At 43.1% G+C, this 17,703-nt stretch overlaps 2 protein-coding genes across 2 annotated transcripts; one reads left to right on the top strand and one right to left on the bottom strand.

Moving 5' to 3' along the window:
* The first annotated feature begins 801 nt into the window (after nt 1-801).
* foxk2a (forkhead box K2a) lies at nt 802-9,537 on the top strand. The gene is made up of 9 exons (XM_084040011.1): nt 802-1,591; nt 2,630-2,824; nt 2,919-3,060; nt 3,305-3,451; nt 4,225-4,418; nt 4,843-5,045; nt 5,168-5,425; nt 5,521-5,703; nt 7,974-9,537. The coding sequence occupies exons 1-9, from the start codon at nt 1,296-1,298 to the stop codon at nt 8,192-8,194; spliced, it is 1,839 nt and encodes a 612-aa protein (XP_083896137.1). The 5' UTR covers nt 802-1,295; the 3' UTR covers nt 8,195-9,537.
* Nucleotides 9,538-9,721: 184 nt separating this feature from the next.
* wdr45b (WD repeat domain 45B) lies at nt 9,722-16,490 on the bottom strand. The gene is made up of 10 exons (XM_084040013.1): nt 16,318-16,490; nt 15,185-15,259; nt 13,882-13,983; nt 13,570-13,657; nt 13,356-13,450; nt 13,068-13,258; nt 12,881-12,966; nt 12,426-12,527; nt 12,141-12,262; nt 9,722-12,045 (listed from the first exon to the last, which is right to left on the bottom strand). The coding sequence occupies exons 1-10, from the start codon at nt 16,382-16,384 to the stop codon at nt 11,939-11,941; spliced, it is 1,035 nt and encodes a 344-aa protein (XP_083896139.1). The 5' UTR covers nt 16,385-16,490; the 3' UTR covers nt 9,722-11,938.
* Nucleotides 16,491-17,703: the final 1,213 nt, after the last annotated feature.

Raw genomic sequence — 17,703 nt, 5'->3', positions numbered from 1 at the left:
AGCAGCTAATTAGATTACTAGTTGATTGTTTCACGTCATCAAAAGTGTCCAGGACTAAACATTCATCATGAAACTGTATTTGTCCTGAATGCAGCCCAGTTAGCTGTGATTACGTCATTGTCAGGGAACACGTGTGCCATGGCCGCATGTTTTTTTTTGTTTTTATGTTTTATCGTGTAGCACTTTTTCGTGAATATTGATGCAGTCTGAAGACTGGCTCCGGGACTCTGTGGGCACCAGAGTCCGCCTCCGCGTGGTGGCATCAACACCTCCCGGGGATCAGGGATCCATTATTTGACACGACCTCCATGCAGTGATCGAGCCGACACACACAGTGCGCTCAGCGTGGTGGCTGCTGTACTACAGCGAGTAAACTAAGCCGCTGCCCGGAAACCCTGGCTGCCGGATCCGTGGAGCCACCATTAGAACCGGATCATCATGGCTTTATTTCAACCTTTAACTCTCTCCATCTCCGAGCATAATCATCTCAAAACAATGAGTTTTGTTAATGAGAAATGGACAAAGTTAAGACATTTACAGAATAGTTTTAAGTTGTAGAAACAATAAGCATCAATATATTTGCATTGACACAAAGGAGCAGGTGCATAAAAACAGGCAGAACAGACATATCAAATTCTACATGGGTATGAAAAATAAATATTTTCAAATAATAAGAAAAGTTAAATATAAATAAATAAAATTACATGGCTTATTAAAAAAAACATTATTCTATAATGCTAGATAATTGCACTGATTTTTTATTTTTCATGATTTTAGGGGCTTGAATATAAGACAGCATTTTTTAAAAATTGTAATATACTTGGATTACTAAATAAAAAAGTTCCTACATAATCTTTTTGTGTTCATCACAATCTCCTCCACTAAATCCCTGCGCCACCTTTTCCATCTCTCCACCATCTGCGTGTCAGCCTGCAGTGCAACCGAGAGCTGTTTTCTACGGCTATTTATATTATTGTTGTCATTGGTAAACACCACACATCTGTCTCCTCTGCTCGCCTTCCCATTGGCTGAGCGGCCTGTCCGTCGCGGCACTTCCGGCCGTTTGGCCGGTTTTGATTGGCCGCCGCCCCTCTCCTTTTCCTCTTCTTCGCGGCGGTGGGTCGGAGCCGCTGTGTCCCCGGTCTGGCACGTTCCTAGCCAAATTCTCCACGGTGTAAAATTCGATTCCCCCCTTTTCAAAAAACCAAAAATACCCCCCCTCCGATCCCCCCGCCACCACCTCTACGTTCCCTCCGAACACACGCCTCCAACACGCTCGCCAGACACCTCTGAAGATGGCGGTGGTAAGCGGGATGTCGGGGTCGGCTGTAGCCCGGCTGGAGGGCCGAGAATTCGAGTATCTGATGAAGAAAAGGTCGGTGACCATCGGCCGGAACTCCTCGCAGGGCTCGGTGGACGTCAGCATGGGACACTCGAGCTTCATCTCCCGGCGGCACCTCGAGATCTTCACCGCGGGAGAGGACGGCACCGGCACCGGCGAATTCTACCTCCGCTGCCTCGGGAAAAACGGGGTGTTTGTTGACGGGGTGTTCCAGAGGAGAGGAGCGCCGCCGCTCCAACTTCCACGAATGTAAGAGTCATATAAAAACTTATAACACATCTTATGCTAAATGTGTAGTTTACGTGTGTTGTTATTGTTTTGTTGCCCCGCGGCGACGTTGCACGTGTCGGTGTCAAGGCAAACACAAAGTGTGGACGCGTGCGTGCGGCTCGGTTTTTTGTATGAACGAGGACGTCACAGCGAAATGTGCACGAGCACACAAAAAACACCTTTTTTTTTTTAAAACTTTAACATTTCTTGAGCTCATCGTTGGGTCGACACGCAGACCGTGCGGCCCACCATTTACGTCATACGGAAGCGTTTTAAGAACATGACGCGTTAGTTGTATTTATTTTTACCCGCCTGATATTTCATGCATGCCGAATCACAGAACTGTCTCGCGCACACACGTCCCCTTGTGTTTACTGATACCAAAACAACAGCATTCGTAGCTCTCATTCAACACATGCTAACAGTTGCTAACTTTGCTATGTTCCTATGCTGCAAACACACATTCTGCATGCTATTCAACCCACCAGAAATATATAATATTGATGATATATTCTTCTGCCTCTGGAGTACTAAACATTAAAAGTGTTGCTGAGGACTTGATTTGATCTGGCTCAATGTCAACTTGGCCTCATGTGCCCTGTTTACACTGCTCCGCTTGTTTGCCCTTCTCCTCTTTCACTTGTAAATACTGCTTTACTTTGAAGTGTTGTTATGGTAACATACATTTTTTTTTCTTCATGCATATTTAGGCTGGATGTGTCCCGATGCCGTAATAGTATTTAATTGAAAAGTGTCAGCAACTGGTACAAATCTACCCTATTAATAATAAATGAGACATGTTGGACATAATGGTCGCATCCATATTTAAACTGGCTGAAACTCAGTGCTCCTCTCTTGGACTCGGTTAGACCTCCTCGGTCTGCTTGTTGTCGGGCAGGAAGCTTGTCCTTCTGTACGATGGCGTTTGTAATAAGCGTCGCTTTCCCCATTTTATTCCCGTCTTCAATATGATATAAAAGGAGATGTATCAATGTTTCCTTGGTCTTTCGTTGCCAGGTGTTGTTTCCGGTTCCCCAGCACAAGTATAAAGATCACGTTCACAGCCCTGTCCAACGACAAGAAGGAGCCAAGGAACGTGCCGGAATCACCGGTGAAGCCCGTCCAACCCCAAATCTCCCCGCTGACCATCAACATTCCTGACAACATTGCCCACCTCATGAGCCCGCTGCCTTCACCGACCGGCACCATCAGGTGAGAGGGACGGTGGAGATATGTATTTGTGTTTGACTCCAGACATGATTTCAGAATTATACATCTTTTTTTTAATTTTAAATCGATTCCACAGTGCGGCGAACTCCTGTCCGTCGAGTCCGCGGGGCGCGGGACTCTCCAGCTACAGGACGGGTCGTGTTCTGGCCTCTGACCTCATAGGAGACAACTCCCAATCGGAAAACGACAAAGAGGCCTCAGGTGAAGACAGCCCAAAGGTGAGACTGAGAAACAAGAGGGGGGATGACAGAAGCAGTGGACTTCAGAGAATCTCACTGGGTTCCTGTTGCCGCCGTGAACAACATCCCTGGTTACTCATTGAAGTCTAAAAAATTGCCCAATGCTCACAACAACATAGACTTTGGAGCACAGAACCTGGGTGAACTTTGCTAACTCCGGATTCTGTGTGTTGTATGTGCTCGCTATGGAGATGAATCAGCTCTTTTCTTTTTCTTCCCACAGGACGACTCCAAACCTCCGTATTCTTATGCACAGCTAATAGTCCAAGCGATCACCATGGCCCCGGATAAGCAGCTCACGCTGAATGGAATCTACACCCACATCACCAAGAACTACCCCTACTACAGAACAGCTGATAAAGGCTGGCAGGTCAGAGTCTTCGCCGTGTTTACGCCTCCAAGCACGTCTGTGGTCGGACTGTAATTCAAACGGCAGGGGTGTTGCCGATCACCTGCAGGTTTTTTGGATGAATTGGATGACGTCACCGTGGGCTTCAGGGAATTGAGACTATTTTAAAACGGAATGCTGTAACACGCTAGTGTTATTTCGGTATCCCGGGGTATTTTAGAAATCCCAACGGTGTGATCTTCAGGCAGAGCTGGAAGAGGTGTGCTTCGGCACGGTCCTCTCGACAATCATTTTAAACCAAGGGTTCACCTTGGTCCGACGCAGAGGTCAAGTGTTTACTAAAGATTTGGGGCAGACGTGAATGTTCAGAATCAGCTGGATGAAACCTGGATAACGACTCAGGCCCTTAAAGTCGAACTGAAATGAAAAATGTCTTTTCAACCCCTTTTTTAGATCAATTCTCCGGTGACATTGTGCTATCTTTTTTAACAATGTATGCCTTAAAAAATGAGTGTACCGACCAATTTCTAACCATAAACATCACGGCATCCATCAATCTGAGAAAGGAAGAAGGTCATGAGCTAACGATTGATTGATTGATCAAATCAAATTCCTCCCAAATGAATGTCCCTCCTGTCGGTCCCGTTTCACTCAGAAATACATCACAGTACAGAAGACGGATCGCCAGGGAATGCTATTTCAGCTCCACTCTAAGCTGGATTTGTTCACTCATCAGTTCAAGGAATTGCACAGGTTTTAGTAACACTCCTTTTTTTTAATTTTTTTTTTATTAGAACTCGATCCGCCACAACCTGTCCCTGAACCGGTACTTCATCAAGGTGGCCCGCTCTCAGGAGGAACCCGGCAAAGGCTCCTTCTGGAGGATCGACCCCACCTCGGAGGGCAAGCTGATAGAACAAGCCTTCAGGAAGCGCAGACCGAGGGGAGTGCCTTGCTTCAGGACTCCGGTTGGACCTCTCTCCTCCAGGTAAGGGAACAGATGATGCTTATCTTCAAGTTCATACTTCAACTTTGGATTTCTCCTACAAATGTAGAGCATATTTACATGCATTCATGTTCTAAAAACACACCTTTTTTCCTCATACTGAATATACCTGGATATACACCTCTGACTGTCTCGTTAAGCCCCCCCTCCCCCCCAAAAAGCCAAGTCTTCTCTGATTGGTTTGCAAGAACATCTTTTCAAATTGTCTTTTTATGAAACTAAATGCCGTAAATGTGAATATTTAAATTGGATTTTGGAAGAATTGTTGACGGTAGTTTATAGAATAAAGCAAACATACTTGAAGACTATCCTATAAATAGTAAAACCAGAGAAAGTGATAGTTTTCTCTAAATGTTTTTACGGAGCCGTTTGTCAATAATGGACCTTATTTCCTCTCCTGTCCCAGGAGTGCTCCAGCTTCTCCCAGCCACACAGGGGCGCTGTCTGCCCACTCCAGTGGGGTCCAGACTCCAGACAGCCTGTCCAGAGAGGGGTCCCCCGTCCCCATGGAGCCAGAACCAACACCACCTCCAGCCCCCACCATTACCACTACAGTCCAGCCCAAACTCGCCGTCATCCAAGAGGCCCGCTTTGCACAGAACTCCGCCGGTAAAGAAAACTAATGGACGTTCTTTGTGTTTAACTGAGGTTAAAATGCCAAAAACTACTCATGTGTTTGTGATGGTGTGCAGTGTGTGACGGCAGTAACCTGTGGCCCCGCCCTCTGATAGGCTCCGCCCTCAACAACCAGCCCGTACTGATCGCCGTGCAGCGCCAGATGCCTCAAACGACCATGAAGTCTGTGACCTACGCCATGGCGTCGCCAGCCATCGTAACAACGTCCGTCAGCTCCGCCCCGGTCATGCAGACGGTGCACGTCGTCCACCAGATCCCGGCCGTCACCATGGCGACCGTTGGCGGGCAGCCCACTGCCACGGTGAGCCAGGAACCTCAGGAGAACGGAGGCGGAGAGCACCAAGAGATCAAACGTGAGACCACAAGTTTGTGTTTGTGTTGAGCTTACCTGTAATCGTAACGTGTTCTGTTGGACCCGGTTTGACGTTTCCTCCCCCCCCGCGTCTAGTCCCGACCATCACGGCCTCGTCGATAGGTGGAGTCAGCCGCATCATCCAGAGCTCCCAGGCTGCTCCTCTGACGACTGTAACCATCGTGCAACAAGCCCCACTCGGTCAGCACCAGCTGCCTATAAAGGCCATCACACAGAACGGGACCCATCTGGTCCCCATCAGTACTGCTGCCAGCACAGGTGACACACACACACACACACACACACACACACACACACACACACACACACACACACACACACACACACACACACACACACACACACACACACACACACACACACACACACACACACACACACACCCACCCATCCCTCTGTTGGGCCTGTTTGTGCTGGATGCATATTATCTCGACAACCATTCAAATATGCTTAAAAAAACCCATATAGTGATCATAAATCATAAGGTCTCCCTGCAAGATATAGGATAAATAAATAGAATAAACTTTTAGTTTTCTGTATTTTTTAAATCTGGCTTCTCTACCATGAAAGTGAGCTAGACCGCTTTTTAAAGTGACTTATCCTGATGATGGAAATTCACCAGGATCAACTTGTCGTGTTTTTTTTTTTTTTTTTTTTTTTTCTATTGTGATCTGTGATCAAATCTTATATCGTCTCCTTCCTCGTCTACAGTTTGCATCACAGAAAAGGCAAAGTGGTAAAACAACAAGATAATCAGTGGCGGCGCCAGAGTATTTTTTCTGGTTCAACTACGGTGGGGCTAACTCATACGACGGTGGGGCTCAAATCAATGTCAGAATTTCAATGTGAATATATAACAACACCCAGTGGCGCTGCCAGCCGGAATCCAGTACGCACTGGGAGGACTTTTTTTGAAGGTGGAAAAAAAAATTTGATGCTGCTGAACCGGGCCGGATGCAGCCGCATTTGCGAGGACGATCGCGTGTGTGTGCGCAATTACGCATAGCGTGTGTTGGCCCCTCTCCACTACACAATACAGCTCGGCTCTAGTCTCGTCACCTCTCTGCTGCTGAGCACTGCGGGCCGAGCCGATGCATGTCTCTCTCCCCGGGCCGGCAGAGTTATCATACCGTACTGTGCGTGCGTGGAGTGCTCACAAGCGTGCGCTTGTGTTTAGGTCGGGGATGGAGGGCACAAAAAACTATTTGCACCGGGGCCTATCACCATGATATACACTACTGATTTCACTGATACTGAAAACATTCGATTTCGTCTTAAAAAAGTATTTTTCCATTTGTTGTTGTATTTGCCGTTTCTGTGCGTATATTGAAATTGAATCCTGGCGGCGGCGCTGACAACACCCTCCCACAGCTATAATCACGCACACCGTGAGAGAGAGAGAGAGAGAGACAGCGAAACGTGAATAGTTCCGTTAACAGCCGGGACCCGAGTGGTCATCTTCCCCTGCAGGTGTCAACGGTGCGTCCGTAGTTTTATCCAACACGCCCGCCACCGCCATCTGTTGTTCCGTCCGACGACGTTTAAAAACAAATGTATCCATGATCAATTTTGACCGGCTTACTAACGTTAACTTAACGTGAGTGACTATAAGCCGCTAACGCGAACTGCTAGAGCCAGGTAGCTTACAAACTAGTAGCCTGCTGTCTCTGTGTCGAGCATACACTAAAAGCGGGCTCACATGAGTGACGTTGACGTACGGACAGTACAGTCTGTTAATGAACCCAGATCAGTGGCAGTTGTCATCGCAGCTGCCTGAATGCCGTTACGACGTGACGTGGTGGTGCTGTTGAACTCCGCACTTTTCACATGGGAGAGAGAGGGGGATGTGACATGTATCAAAGGATCTCCAGCCGGGATTCGAACCTGAGGCTGCTGCATATATGCAGACATGGGTAAATGGCATGCACTCTAACCACTCAACCACCTGCCTGCCTGCCATGAAAAAGCCTTTTTATGACTGTTTTGGACTCACTACACTCAGATTTTGATTGACACGCGATATAGAAGCATATGTTAGGACTTTTACATCATTTTTACAACATTTTATGAATTTTGTCGATTTTTCACTTTTTTTTCGACATGCTATAGTATGACTTTTTTTTTTTCCTGAAAAAATTGATCATGGCTTTTTATGGCTGTTTTGGACTCACTACACTGAGACTAGGCACGTCAAGCGATATGAGCGATTTTTATGCCTTTTTAACAATTTTAAATATTTTTTTATGAATATATCCTGACTGACTTTTTCGTGAATTTTCGACGTGCTATAGCATGACCTTTTTTTAACAATATGATCAAGGCTTTTTTTTTTTAAAGATTATTTTCTTGCATAGACACCTTTGTATTTAGCGGTGGATAGAGAGGAAACATGGAAGAGAGAGGGGGATGTGACATGTAGATAATATACATGAACGCGGCTATAAGAATAATTACTTATGGTTGTGTTATAATGTGTCTCTGCCAAATAAGATGTAACTCACAATTTAATGTTTTCTTCTTTCTACCAGCTGTTGCAAACCCTCTCCACCTCCTGGCGGCCCACGCCTCGGCCTCGGCCTCCCTCCCCACCAAGAGGCAGAACGGAGAACTGCAAGAGCAACCCCCATTGAAGAGGGTGAAAACGGAGCAGGAGGGGGCAGCAGCAGCCAACGCCACCACCGCCAACAACAACGGCACCACGGACAGAGCCGGGGAAGGAGGGCTCAGTGAACAGATGGGTGACGAGTAGCCCCATCTGCATCCTGACCCCTCGCTCTCACACCTTCCATCCACCCCTCCATCCTCCCACCATCTACTCCAAGGTGCCAAAAAAACAGAAGAGACTCGGAAAACACCTACAGGGCTACAGAATGTTTGAAACCTCCTCCTCAACCCCACCCGACCCCACCCCACCCCCACCCTCTTCCATATATTTAAGACCACGAAAATACGATGCAAAAACTAAAGACCAAATTGAAAAATCAAAGAGTTGCTGATGACTGTGAGATCCCTGACGCTTGAGACCCAGATGGCAAGAAGAAGCACAGGAAGAAAAAAAGAATTAGAAAATCCAGATTTCCAGATCAAAAGTGACTTTTATTATTGGATAAGCGAGGAGTCCTGAAACTCTCCAAAGACGGACAGGAGCCTCATCCTGGTAGCATTACAGACAAGCGCTTTACTGTGTGTCGGACGGAGGGAGAAACCAAGTGAAATCACCAGTAGTGTATTCCGCAAAGGGAAGCGTGTGTAACGTACGTTTGGACATTCCCATCTTCGGCAGCTAGCCTCCATGTCAACCTACCTAACCCAGTCGTGAGTAGATATGCAGTATTCCGTTGTACAAGTGTATCTTTGGATCTTTTTTGAGTGTTTCTCCGTTTACCAAGGCACAGATACTATCTAGTAATAATTAACTAAAAAGCTATAAGTGGGGTCTTTAAGAACATTTAAACATTCACAACATGATATTTTGAGAATCCGTTTTTCTTTTCTTTTCTTTTGTATGTGGACTTTGTTCAGTGAAATGAATGTAGTAAAAGAAAACACTATCTATGGAGTGGATGTTCCTTTTTTTTTTTTCAGCTCATTCATGCAAATTAACTTTCTTTATCACTGTACATCTACAGATTTCTTTTTTCAGATTTTACAAATATCCTATGAGATAAAAAAAAAACGTATATTCCCATGCGTATTTGACCATATGCTTCATTGAGCTTGCATGTAACGGATCTAGAGACAATGTACTTGAGCAGATTATCTGAATATGGAACTGAAGAAAATTTAGACTGAATCTACGCTATATGATTCTGACCAGTGCTGCACTTAACCCTCTTAGTTGTTCCCCCCCTCCCTTCCTTTTTGTACTTTCATTTGCTCTGTTTCCCCCCGTCATCATGGGCTGTGTTCGTTCCCTTTTGTGTTGAATTTGGCAACTCTTAGCTTGATTATTTTATTCTGTTCAGGCTACTAAACCAGTCTATTCAGATTGTATTCTATGTTACACGAGGAAAAACAAGTGATCGTTCTGCTTCAGTGGGTAAATGCTTTTTTTTTTGTTTGTTTTTTTATAAATTTATTTAAAACACATAACCTTAGTTTGTATTTCTTTGAGTAAAAATCCTACTCTGCCTGCCAAATGCAAACTCATTATCTGTCTGTGTGAAGAATTATTCTTTTTGCTAGGTCTTGTTGCTTCTGTCTAGAAAAAAAACGACCTTCAGAGCCTCTAAATGTGTTTTGGAATTGAAGTCCAGTTTCAAACAGAGAGACACTTGTTTTCCACAGAAAAACACCAGCCCATTAAGTTTAACTGTAAAAAGCAGATGTTAAATTTTATTCACAAATTCAAATGCAGGTTTTACAATCATTCTGAGTGCGTCAGACACAAGTTGGCTTTTTCAGTTTGTGCAGCATCACTACTGTGGCCGTTAACCACAATAACGTGCTGTGTGTGTGTTCAACAGAGCGACACCTGCAATTGTACAATCCGATGCAGAAAGCAACATAGATGAAATGTTTTTGCACTAAATCATAGGACAAAAATGATCTCGACAAACGAACAACAAAGGATTATTTCATTCTGTGTGAATCCCCTTCTAGTGAGTTGCATTGTTTATGGCCACAGGCTTCAACAGAACACTTCAGAGTCCCTGATTAGCAGAAGCTGGATGTTTGAATGTCGTAAAGGGCTGGAAAAGTTTAGGGACACAAGACGGACGCGTGTCGTCAGGACAAAAGGAAGCTGTGACCCGGGAGCAAGCAATCATCCTTCAGGAGATTTTTATCTTTAAACATGAAGTTGGGCCTTGAACCAAGTTGAAAATATTCAGATTCTTACAGTTTGAGCGGTTGAATGATGGAAAATGTGTTCGGCTCTTAAGCTTAAACACAAACTCAAAGACTCAACATTTTGGGGAATTAGCTTGTTTGCTTGCAGACTAACACGAGAAGATCGATGCCACTCGATTGTAAATATGAGGTGAAAGCTAGAAGCCGGTTAGCTTAGCATAATGACTGGAAACATAAGGAAAGAGACTGGCTCTGGACAGCCAACGTTCATCTGTTTTGTAGAGGTTTTGTAAGAATTAAACAAGTTATAATGTTAATAATTGAGCTTTCAAGGTGCCGGTCATCATATTTTGTTCCCTTCAGACAGAGCCAGACTAGCTGCTTCCTGGTTTTATGCTAAGCTAAGATAACCGGCTTCTGGTTGTATCTTCATATTCAGCATGCAGACGATCTTCTCATCTAACTGGGCAAATAACTGTATTTCCCAATAAATTATACTATAATCAGAGAGACTATGTCCCACACCTTCTGGTGTCCCTGATTGGGACGTTTGGGACCATATATCTGAAAAAAATATGTAGTAGTCAATGGAGAAAGACAAATATTTTGATTAAATTTGATTTTATAATATATAATAATTGATCCTGTTTGAATTAATGCCACGTTTTTCAATTTAAAGATGTTTCAAGTCCAGAAAGTCTCAGTTTGTCGTATCATTTAGTTTAGTGTGAAACCACAAAATAAGACTTTTACATGTCAAGACTTACTTAACATGTAAAATGATCTTTTGATTGACAAAGATCATATGTTATGTCATTGATAACCACACATATTTTTTCCTATATAAAAGGTACAAGGAAGGGGCGGGGCAAAGCCTCTATTTCTTTAAGCTTTCAGGTAGAAACAACAAAACAATCATTTTTCACAAGCTCTTAACAAAAAGCAATTAAGGAAAACATATTGCACAATGTATGAAAAAAGGACAAGGGAAAATAAAATATGTAATTTTTTTCTGCTAGTATTCTATACAGTTCTATGTAATTAGAAGTTCAGTCTGGCGTTGTGTTTATACAGTGAATAGAAGAAAATCTAGTAATACTAAGATGATGCTTCACAATACAGGATCAGAGATGTGTTATTCTGATTCTGCTCTGATGTGATACATTGGTATATACACAAACACACATATGTATATATGACAAGTATAATATGTGCACACATACTGATTCTCTCCCGTCTCGAGGCACTCCCTATAGTTTGGTTAGGTGGTGTTAGTTGACAAAAATCTCCATGTTTTCAATCCGTCTAACTAGCAGAATCATCTATGTGATTAAAAAATAACCATCCGTTGTAAATTCCTCGGAAGACGTCTTAAAAAGCGGCAAGATGTCCATTAAAATAAAAAAAAACGTTCCCTCTTTTCTCTAGCGTTTGGTTTGGCAGTCAAGTCTGTGTCCCTCTGTCCGATCCTGGGGAGTCTGACGGACGAGTCTGCTTCCATCCCAACAACTCTGCTGTGAAGGTCTCCTCTAAAGTCTGGCCTCCTGTCTTCGTCCTCCTGTCATCTGATGCTCTTTTTTTTTTTTTTACAGAGTCCGTCAAGTTCAGGAGAAGTGCAGCGTGGGGCCTCTCCTCCAAAAGCAAAAGAAAAGAGTAGAGAAAAACCGGCTGCGTCGTATCAAGACTCCAGAGGGGTCAAAGGTCATATTTTATCATCAGTCATCTCCAGGAACTGGGCGTACACATCTCTGGCACACTCCCCTTTCTGGTTGAACAGGAACTTGTAGTAGCTGCCGTCAGCACAGATGGCTGCGAAGCGGAGGGAGAGAAAGTCAGCAAACAGAGGCCGGACACGGCGCTCGTTTTATTAGAATACAACGGTCCACATCTTTCGCTGAGCTCACCTATGACGGCGTTGGGCTCCGTTCCGAAGGCACACACACAGGGAGAACCCGACGGGACCTGGAACTTGGAGAAGCTCCACTTAGAGCTGAAGTATTTGGGAAGAAAGCTGGCTGATGCCAAACTGCAGAGAGAAGGACACACAATTAAGCAGGATCACAGGACTGGAAGACGAGGTGAAATTCCCTTTTTTAAAATACCAACATTTTGTTTTTTTATTCATCTTAAATATCTGGATTTGTTATTCTGCAGTAGACAGATTGGAAATCACTTCGGCAGAGACGAACCTGGACTGTTTGTTCCTTTTGGGGTCCTCGGCGGCGAAGATGTGCACCGTGCCGTGGTCGCTGGACACGCAGATGAGCGATGCATCCTGGTTGAAATTAATGCTTCAAGAAAGACCAAGCAGATGGAAATAATGAGATCGAGGGAACTACAAGCTTTCTTGAGCCCAGTCATGTGCCAAATTAACATCACTCCACTGCATTGAGACTGTTTCTCTGGCACACTGAGTAGCTGTGAAAGATAAGTAAAAGTAGCGCTACGGTGCTTAATGTTACATTACAAGTAGCCGATCGATTAGGAAGTTTCCTAATGACTAATCTCTCTGAAAGCTCCTTCAAAGCCCAGGACCTTCCTGTGGGGAGGAGACAGGTAAAGCCACTCAACTACACTTCTTCTAGAAGCACTGCAACAATGGGGTGCAACTAGGGCGGAGAATTAAAAACCACTCAATGCTCACCAATAAATGTTAGCTGCCTGCGAGCCTCTTCTTAGCTCCTGTATGAGCTGACCTGCAGACGTGTCGAAAATTCTAATGAGAGTCCCCTACAGAAACACAACGTGGATTAGTCAGCAATATAAATAGAGACAAACCACACACCAAATGTAAAAAATATTCTACCCGCTCGAGCCCGAGCACGGCTTACTTTCTCTGATGCGGTAGCTATTCTTGTGCCCTGCAGATTCAGGGCGATGCAGCACAGTGCACCCTCATGGGCGGGGATATCAACCGGGGGCTTCTCCGTGTTGGCCAGGTCCACTATCTGCACATGACCTGAATGAGTCCCGGGGAAGGCCAACAGGGAGTTGTTGCTGTTTGGACACAGCACGCACAGACCTGAGGACGGGTGGAGAAAGAGGGAACAGGGAGTTAGATTTGAAAATGATTAAAAAAGACATTTTCCTTTCAGCTCAGCTTCACACAGTGGGCTGACCTTTGGGGTTATAGCAGGTCTCGAACACATGCAGCTGATGGGGGTTGTGGGTAAAGGTGAAGACTTTGATCATAGAGTCCAGGACCACCACAATCCTGAGAACAAAGGAGAACCAACACATGTAAACGTTATATCAAAGTGTCTACTCAAACAGCAATAACAAGTAATACTAATCACCAACACAGTGAGAGAAGACGATCCCTGTTTTTTTTACCTGTCACGCCGAAGCTTCACTGCTTTGACTTCTGTTGAGAACTCGATCTCAATAACCGTCTTCTTCTTCAGGTCATCCCAGATCATCACTAGAGGACCCGAAAACAAATACCCAACAGTCACACATAAGATATGCCATGTGTGGTATTTAATTCATCAGCGTGTAACAATCATTTTTTAATGATTACTTTTTATGACCAGTCCCAACAATCCCATTGTGCCTGAAGGTGTTCCTTCAGTAAGCCCATAATGACAAACATTTTCAAGATCACACGAGAAATTAATATTGCTTATTTCCGTAGACAAAACGTACCTTTGTTGGTTGGGTACTTTGGCTTCTTTCCTCCTCCCACTAGTGCCAAGTAATTACACCGAAATAGCATCTCCACATGGCCGACCCCGCCCTCCAGGAACTCTGAAAGTCAACGTCATTGTGTAATGAGCATCAATAATAGAAAGAAGCATTGTTACTGTTCAACATTCCTTTCAGAATAGAATGCAGCACTTGTCATCACAACTGTTAACTGTACTACAAGTGTAATTTAGGGAAGATCATAAAAGGGCAAATAACAAAAATATATAAATAAAACTTAAAAAAAGCAATTCTCATGACAGCTTTTTCAATTCACTCAGAACGATATTTACAGTTATCCCGATAATAAAGATGAACAACAATCAATTTATTGTAAAAGTTTCTTAATCGCAGTCATCCATAAACTCCTGTATCCGTCTACCGCCTACTTGAATACTGCTTATTCATCTCTAATGGCTCAGCACTCCACGACAATGCTCTCCCTCCATGTGCAGCACACGTCAGCAGGAAACTGCAAAGACCGCTGCACACGGATTAGCAGAAAAAACTACACTTGGTCCCGTGAAGGAGTGCTTGATCAGCTCAATCCGAACAGTTAGAACTAACTCTGGAGCAGGTCATGTGATGAGTCACATTTTTCATTGTGTGTAGAAGAAACTTCCCGTTATATTCCACTTAAGAGGTTTCAATTCTGTCACAGTACTTGGTTCACACACAAACCCTGAACTGTACACTACCTAATGAAATAAAACAACTTACTCAAAAACTCAAGTACTGCTCTATTTCGTATTTATTTAACCTTTATTTATACAGATTGTCTGAAAAAGGTCTCTCTTGAAAATGAGACAAACATCAATAAATTACCTCCAGGCTACCTACAGTATGTAATCATGGAACTGGAGTTTTATCCACATTACTTCTATTGATTTACTTAATTCTGCAAGTCAGTAATGTGAGGTTACAATAAAGTTACTTAAAAGATGCCAATGCAATCAATGTAATTACAAAAAAAAAAACATTTTACAATTAATTCATAATCGCACGCCTCTGGTAGGAAAAGTGTCGTCACAAGATTTAATTGATCTTGTATGGAGGTGTGACCAAGACATTCAGCCGATTCATACATTTCCATTCGTCAAAGGTTTACTCTTTGAACAATAAAAAAGTATCAATATGTTGCAACTTAGCTAACTGCTCAGTGACCTTGTATGCGGGTATAAGTCCGAACAAAACGTGTGACTAACGTGGAAAAAAAAGAAGATTTTCTACCAATCATTAACATGAATGTCACAGAGCTCGTTACCTTGTTTCTCCTTCTCTTTAAGAGGATCTGTGTTGTACACGCGGAATCCATTCTCCATTCCACAGGCGAAGCATCCTGCAGACACACAGGAGATGACAGCCGATCAGAAACCCATAATCAATAAGTGTTACCACGAGCTTTTCACCAATAGCTTTCAAATGAATGAAATGGAATCACGCCTTTACAGTGACAACGACAGTGATAATACAATACAGATCTGACAAACGATTAACCTCTGCTGGAATTCATGTAAAAACGGGCAACCCGGTATGTTGACATATGACGCAGTGGTGATGACGAGCTTACGTTAGTTATTCAGGGGGGTCACAGACGTCTTAACGTTAACGTTACCTTTATGACACTGCTGACAAAGCTAGTTGGAACCGCCCAGTGATGTTAATTTAATTTATTTGATAAATTAGACTAATACGAATACGTATTACACATTTACACGGCCTGTGCAAATGTGTGTGGGTGGAGATTTATTTATTTATTTATTAACAGCTTTTTTGACAATATCAATTATCGTAACTCCTGAAAACCGACAAGCAAATGAAATATTGGGCAAAAGCGAACATAATAAAAACACACAACAGGGTAATAACTGTCAAACTGTCAATACCTAGCTAGCTGCCGTGGCAGTTACGCCGTTGTGCAAATACAGCTAACAGTAGCGTTAGCTTTGAAGTTAAGTCCACCTAGCTTCATCAGTAACTGTTTAATTAACTTTAACCACACACCTATTAATTACTCAATGTCCACTGTCATGTTGCCCTAACGTTATCTGGTTCAAACGTTAGCTGACGTATGTGTTGGCTGAAAACAACAAAAATACAAAAAAGAGGTAACGCTACGTTAGCTGGCTAGCTGGAGCTAGCAGGCTAAAGCTAACATTCACTTAACGTTAAGTTACCGTTTTCTGAAGTGACTTCCACACAGCAGCATTGTCGCTATAATATATCAGTCATATAAAACGTAAAGATGTTGTTTAAAAAAAATGCTGTGCTTAACGTTAATGAATATTAAAGGGAAGAGCCTCGGTTAGCAACGTTAGCTTAGCATCAACGACGCGGCCAATTTCCCATTTGAAAGAAGAAGAAGAAGAAAAAAAACATGATAGCAACGCTTCTTACCATTATCCTGGTTAAATCCAGCATAAAGGAGCCCGTTCCCGTGAGGATTCGACGGTAGTAAATTCATTATTTTTTCAACAGAACAACCGAAAGCCAAAGCAACGTAAATCCTACACAGCTGATGCCCGAAGACCTAACCGGCTAAGGCCACCATTCCTCCGGAGTCTGCTGGGCACAGGAGGAAGGAAAACAACAACTGAGACTGGTTCCTGCTCGGGGAGAGAGCTGTCACCAGCTGAGATGGAAGGGAGGTTTTTTTCCCGTTAACTTTGTCAACGCATTTGAGTAGATCTTTAACGCCGAAATACTTTTACAATGAACGTCACTAATGGTTTTAAATAATAGTTAACGTATCTCACTGATCAAAGAAGGAGTTTTAATCAGCGAACTTTGTGTCGATAATGTGATTACCTGGCGGCCACTGTTAGTCGTTATGCTAAATGAGATGCTCTGGTAAGTATAACGTCGGTGTTAATTATCTGAGAAGTTTCAATTTGCCAGCATTTTTTTTTAAAGTAAGAATGTATGGACGTTTGGCTGGTTAGCAGCGTGGCACATCACCGTGAGTCATACACGCGAACCGACACTGTATTTTGCAGAAAAGCACTCGGCAGAAATGTCCTATATAAAAAAAGATATCTATGAGCATTGCCGTGAAGCCCCAGTGGCCTAATGGATAAGGCACTGGCCTCCTAAGCCAGGGATTGTGGGTTCGAGTCCCATCTGGGGTGGCCCGCTTTTTGCAGTTCCTTTGTTGCGTTGATTTTCAATTGTTCAATTATACAAAGTTACTAAATGTGCAAAAGACCGTCGTTATAAATGCCTACTGTGAATTAGTACTAGTATCATTCAAGGATAGTTGGAAAATACACAATGTGATTTATTGATATACATTTTTTATTGTGATTTGATATATAGTATATGCTGTAATGCTATGCTATATAGGCCTACTGTATATATATTTTAAATATATAGATTGTTCTTAACAAATCTACAATATGGTTGGTTGAAATGTATTTATAAAAGTCTGCTTTGAAAATGAAGCCATGGCCATATTAAATTGATAACATTTTTTTAATGTTTTTAAACAACGTTTTCCTCTAGTGCATCAAAATCAACACCCCAGGTTACTTTTAGAGCTTTCTCTCTTTCCATATTCCACCAAGGTGCCTTTGTTTACCAGCAATTCATTTAGTTTTCATAGATTCAATATCATCCAAGATTTGTGTCACAAATTAAAATTATTGACCAAATTATCACACAAAAACAAGGAATATGATCACAATCAGGTTAATTAATTGGTACACCTACCTGACAGTTAAACATAAATCTGTGAGATGTGTCGGCATAAATGGAGCATAGCCTTTGCTAATGTAATTACGCCCA

The sequence above is a fragment of the Eutrigla gurnardus genome (assembly GCF_963514095.1).
Source record: "Eutrigla gurnardus genome assembly, chromosome: 22".
Taxonomy (NCBI): domain Eukaryota; kingdom Metazoa; phylum Chordata; class Actinopteri; order Perciformes; family Triglidae; genus Eutrigla; species Eutrigla gurnardus.
The sequence above is the reverse complement of the archived record's forward strand: the minus strand, read 5'-3'. Positions and strand labels throughout refer to the sequence as shown.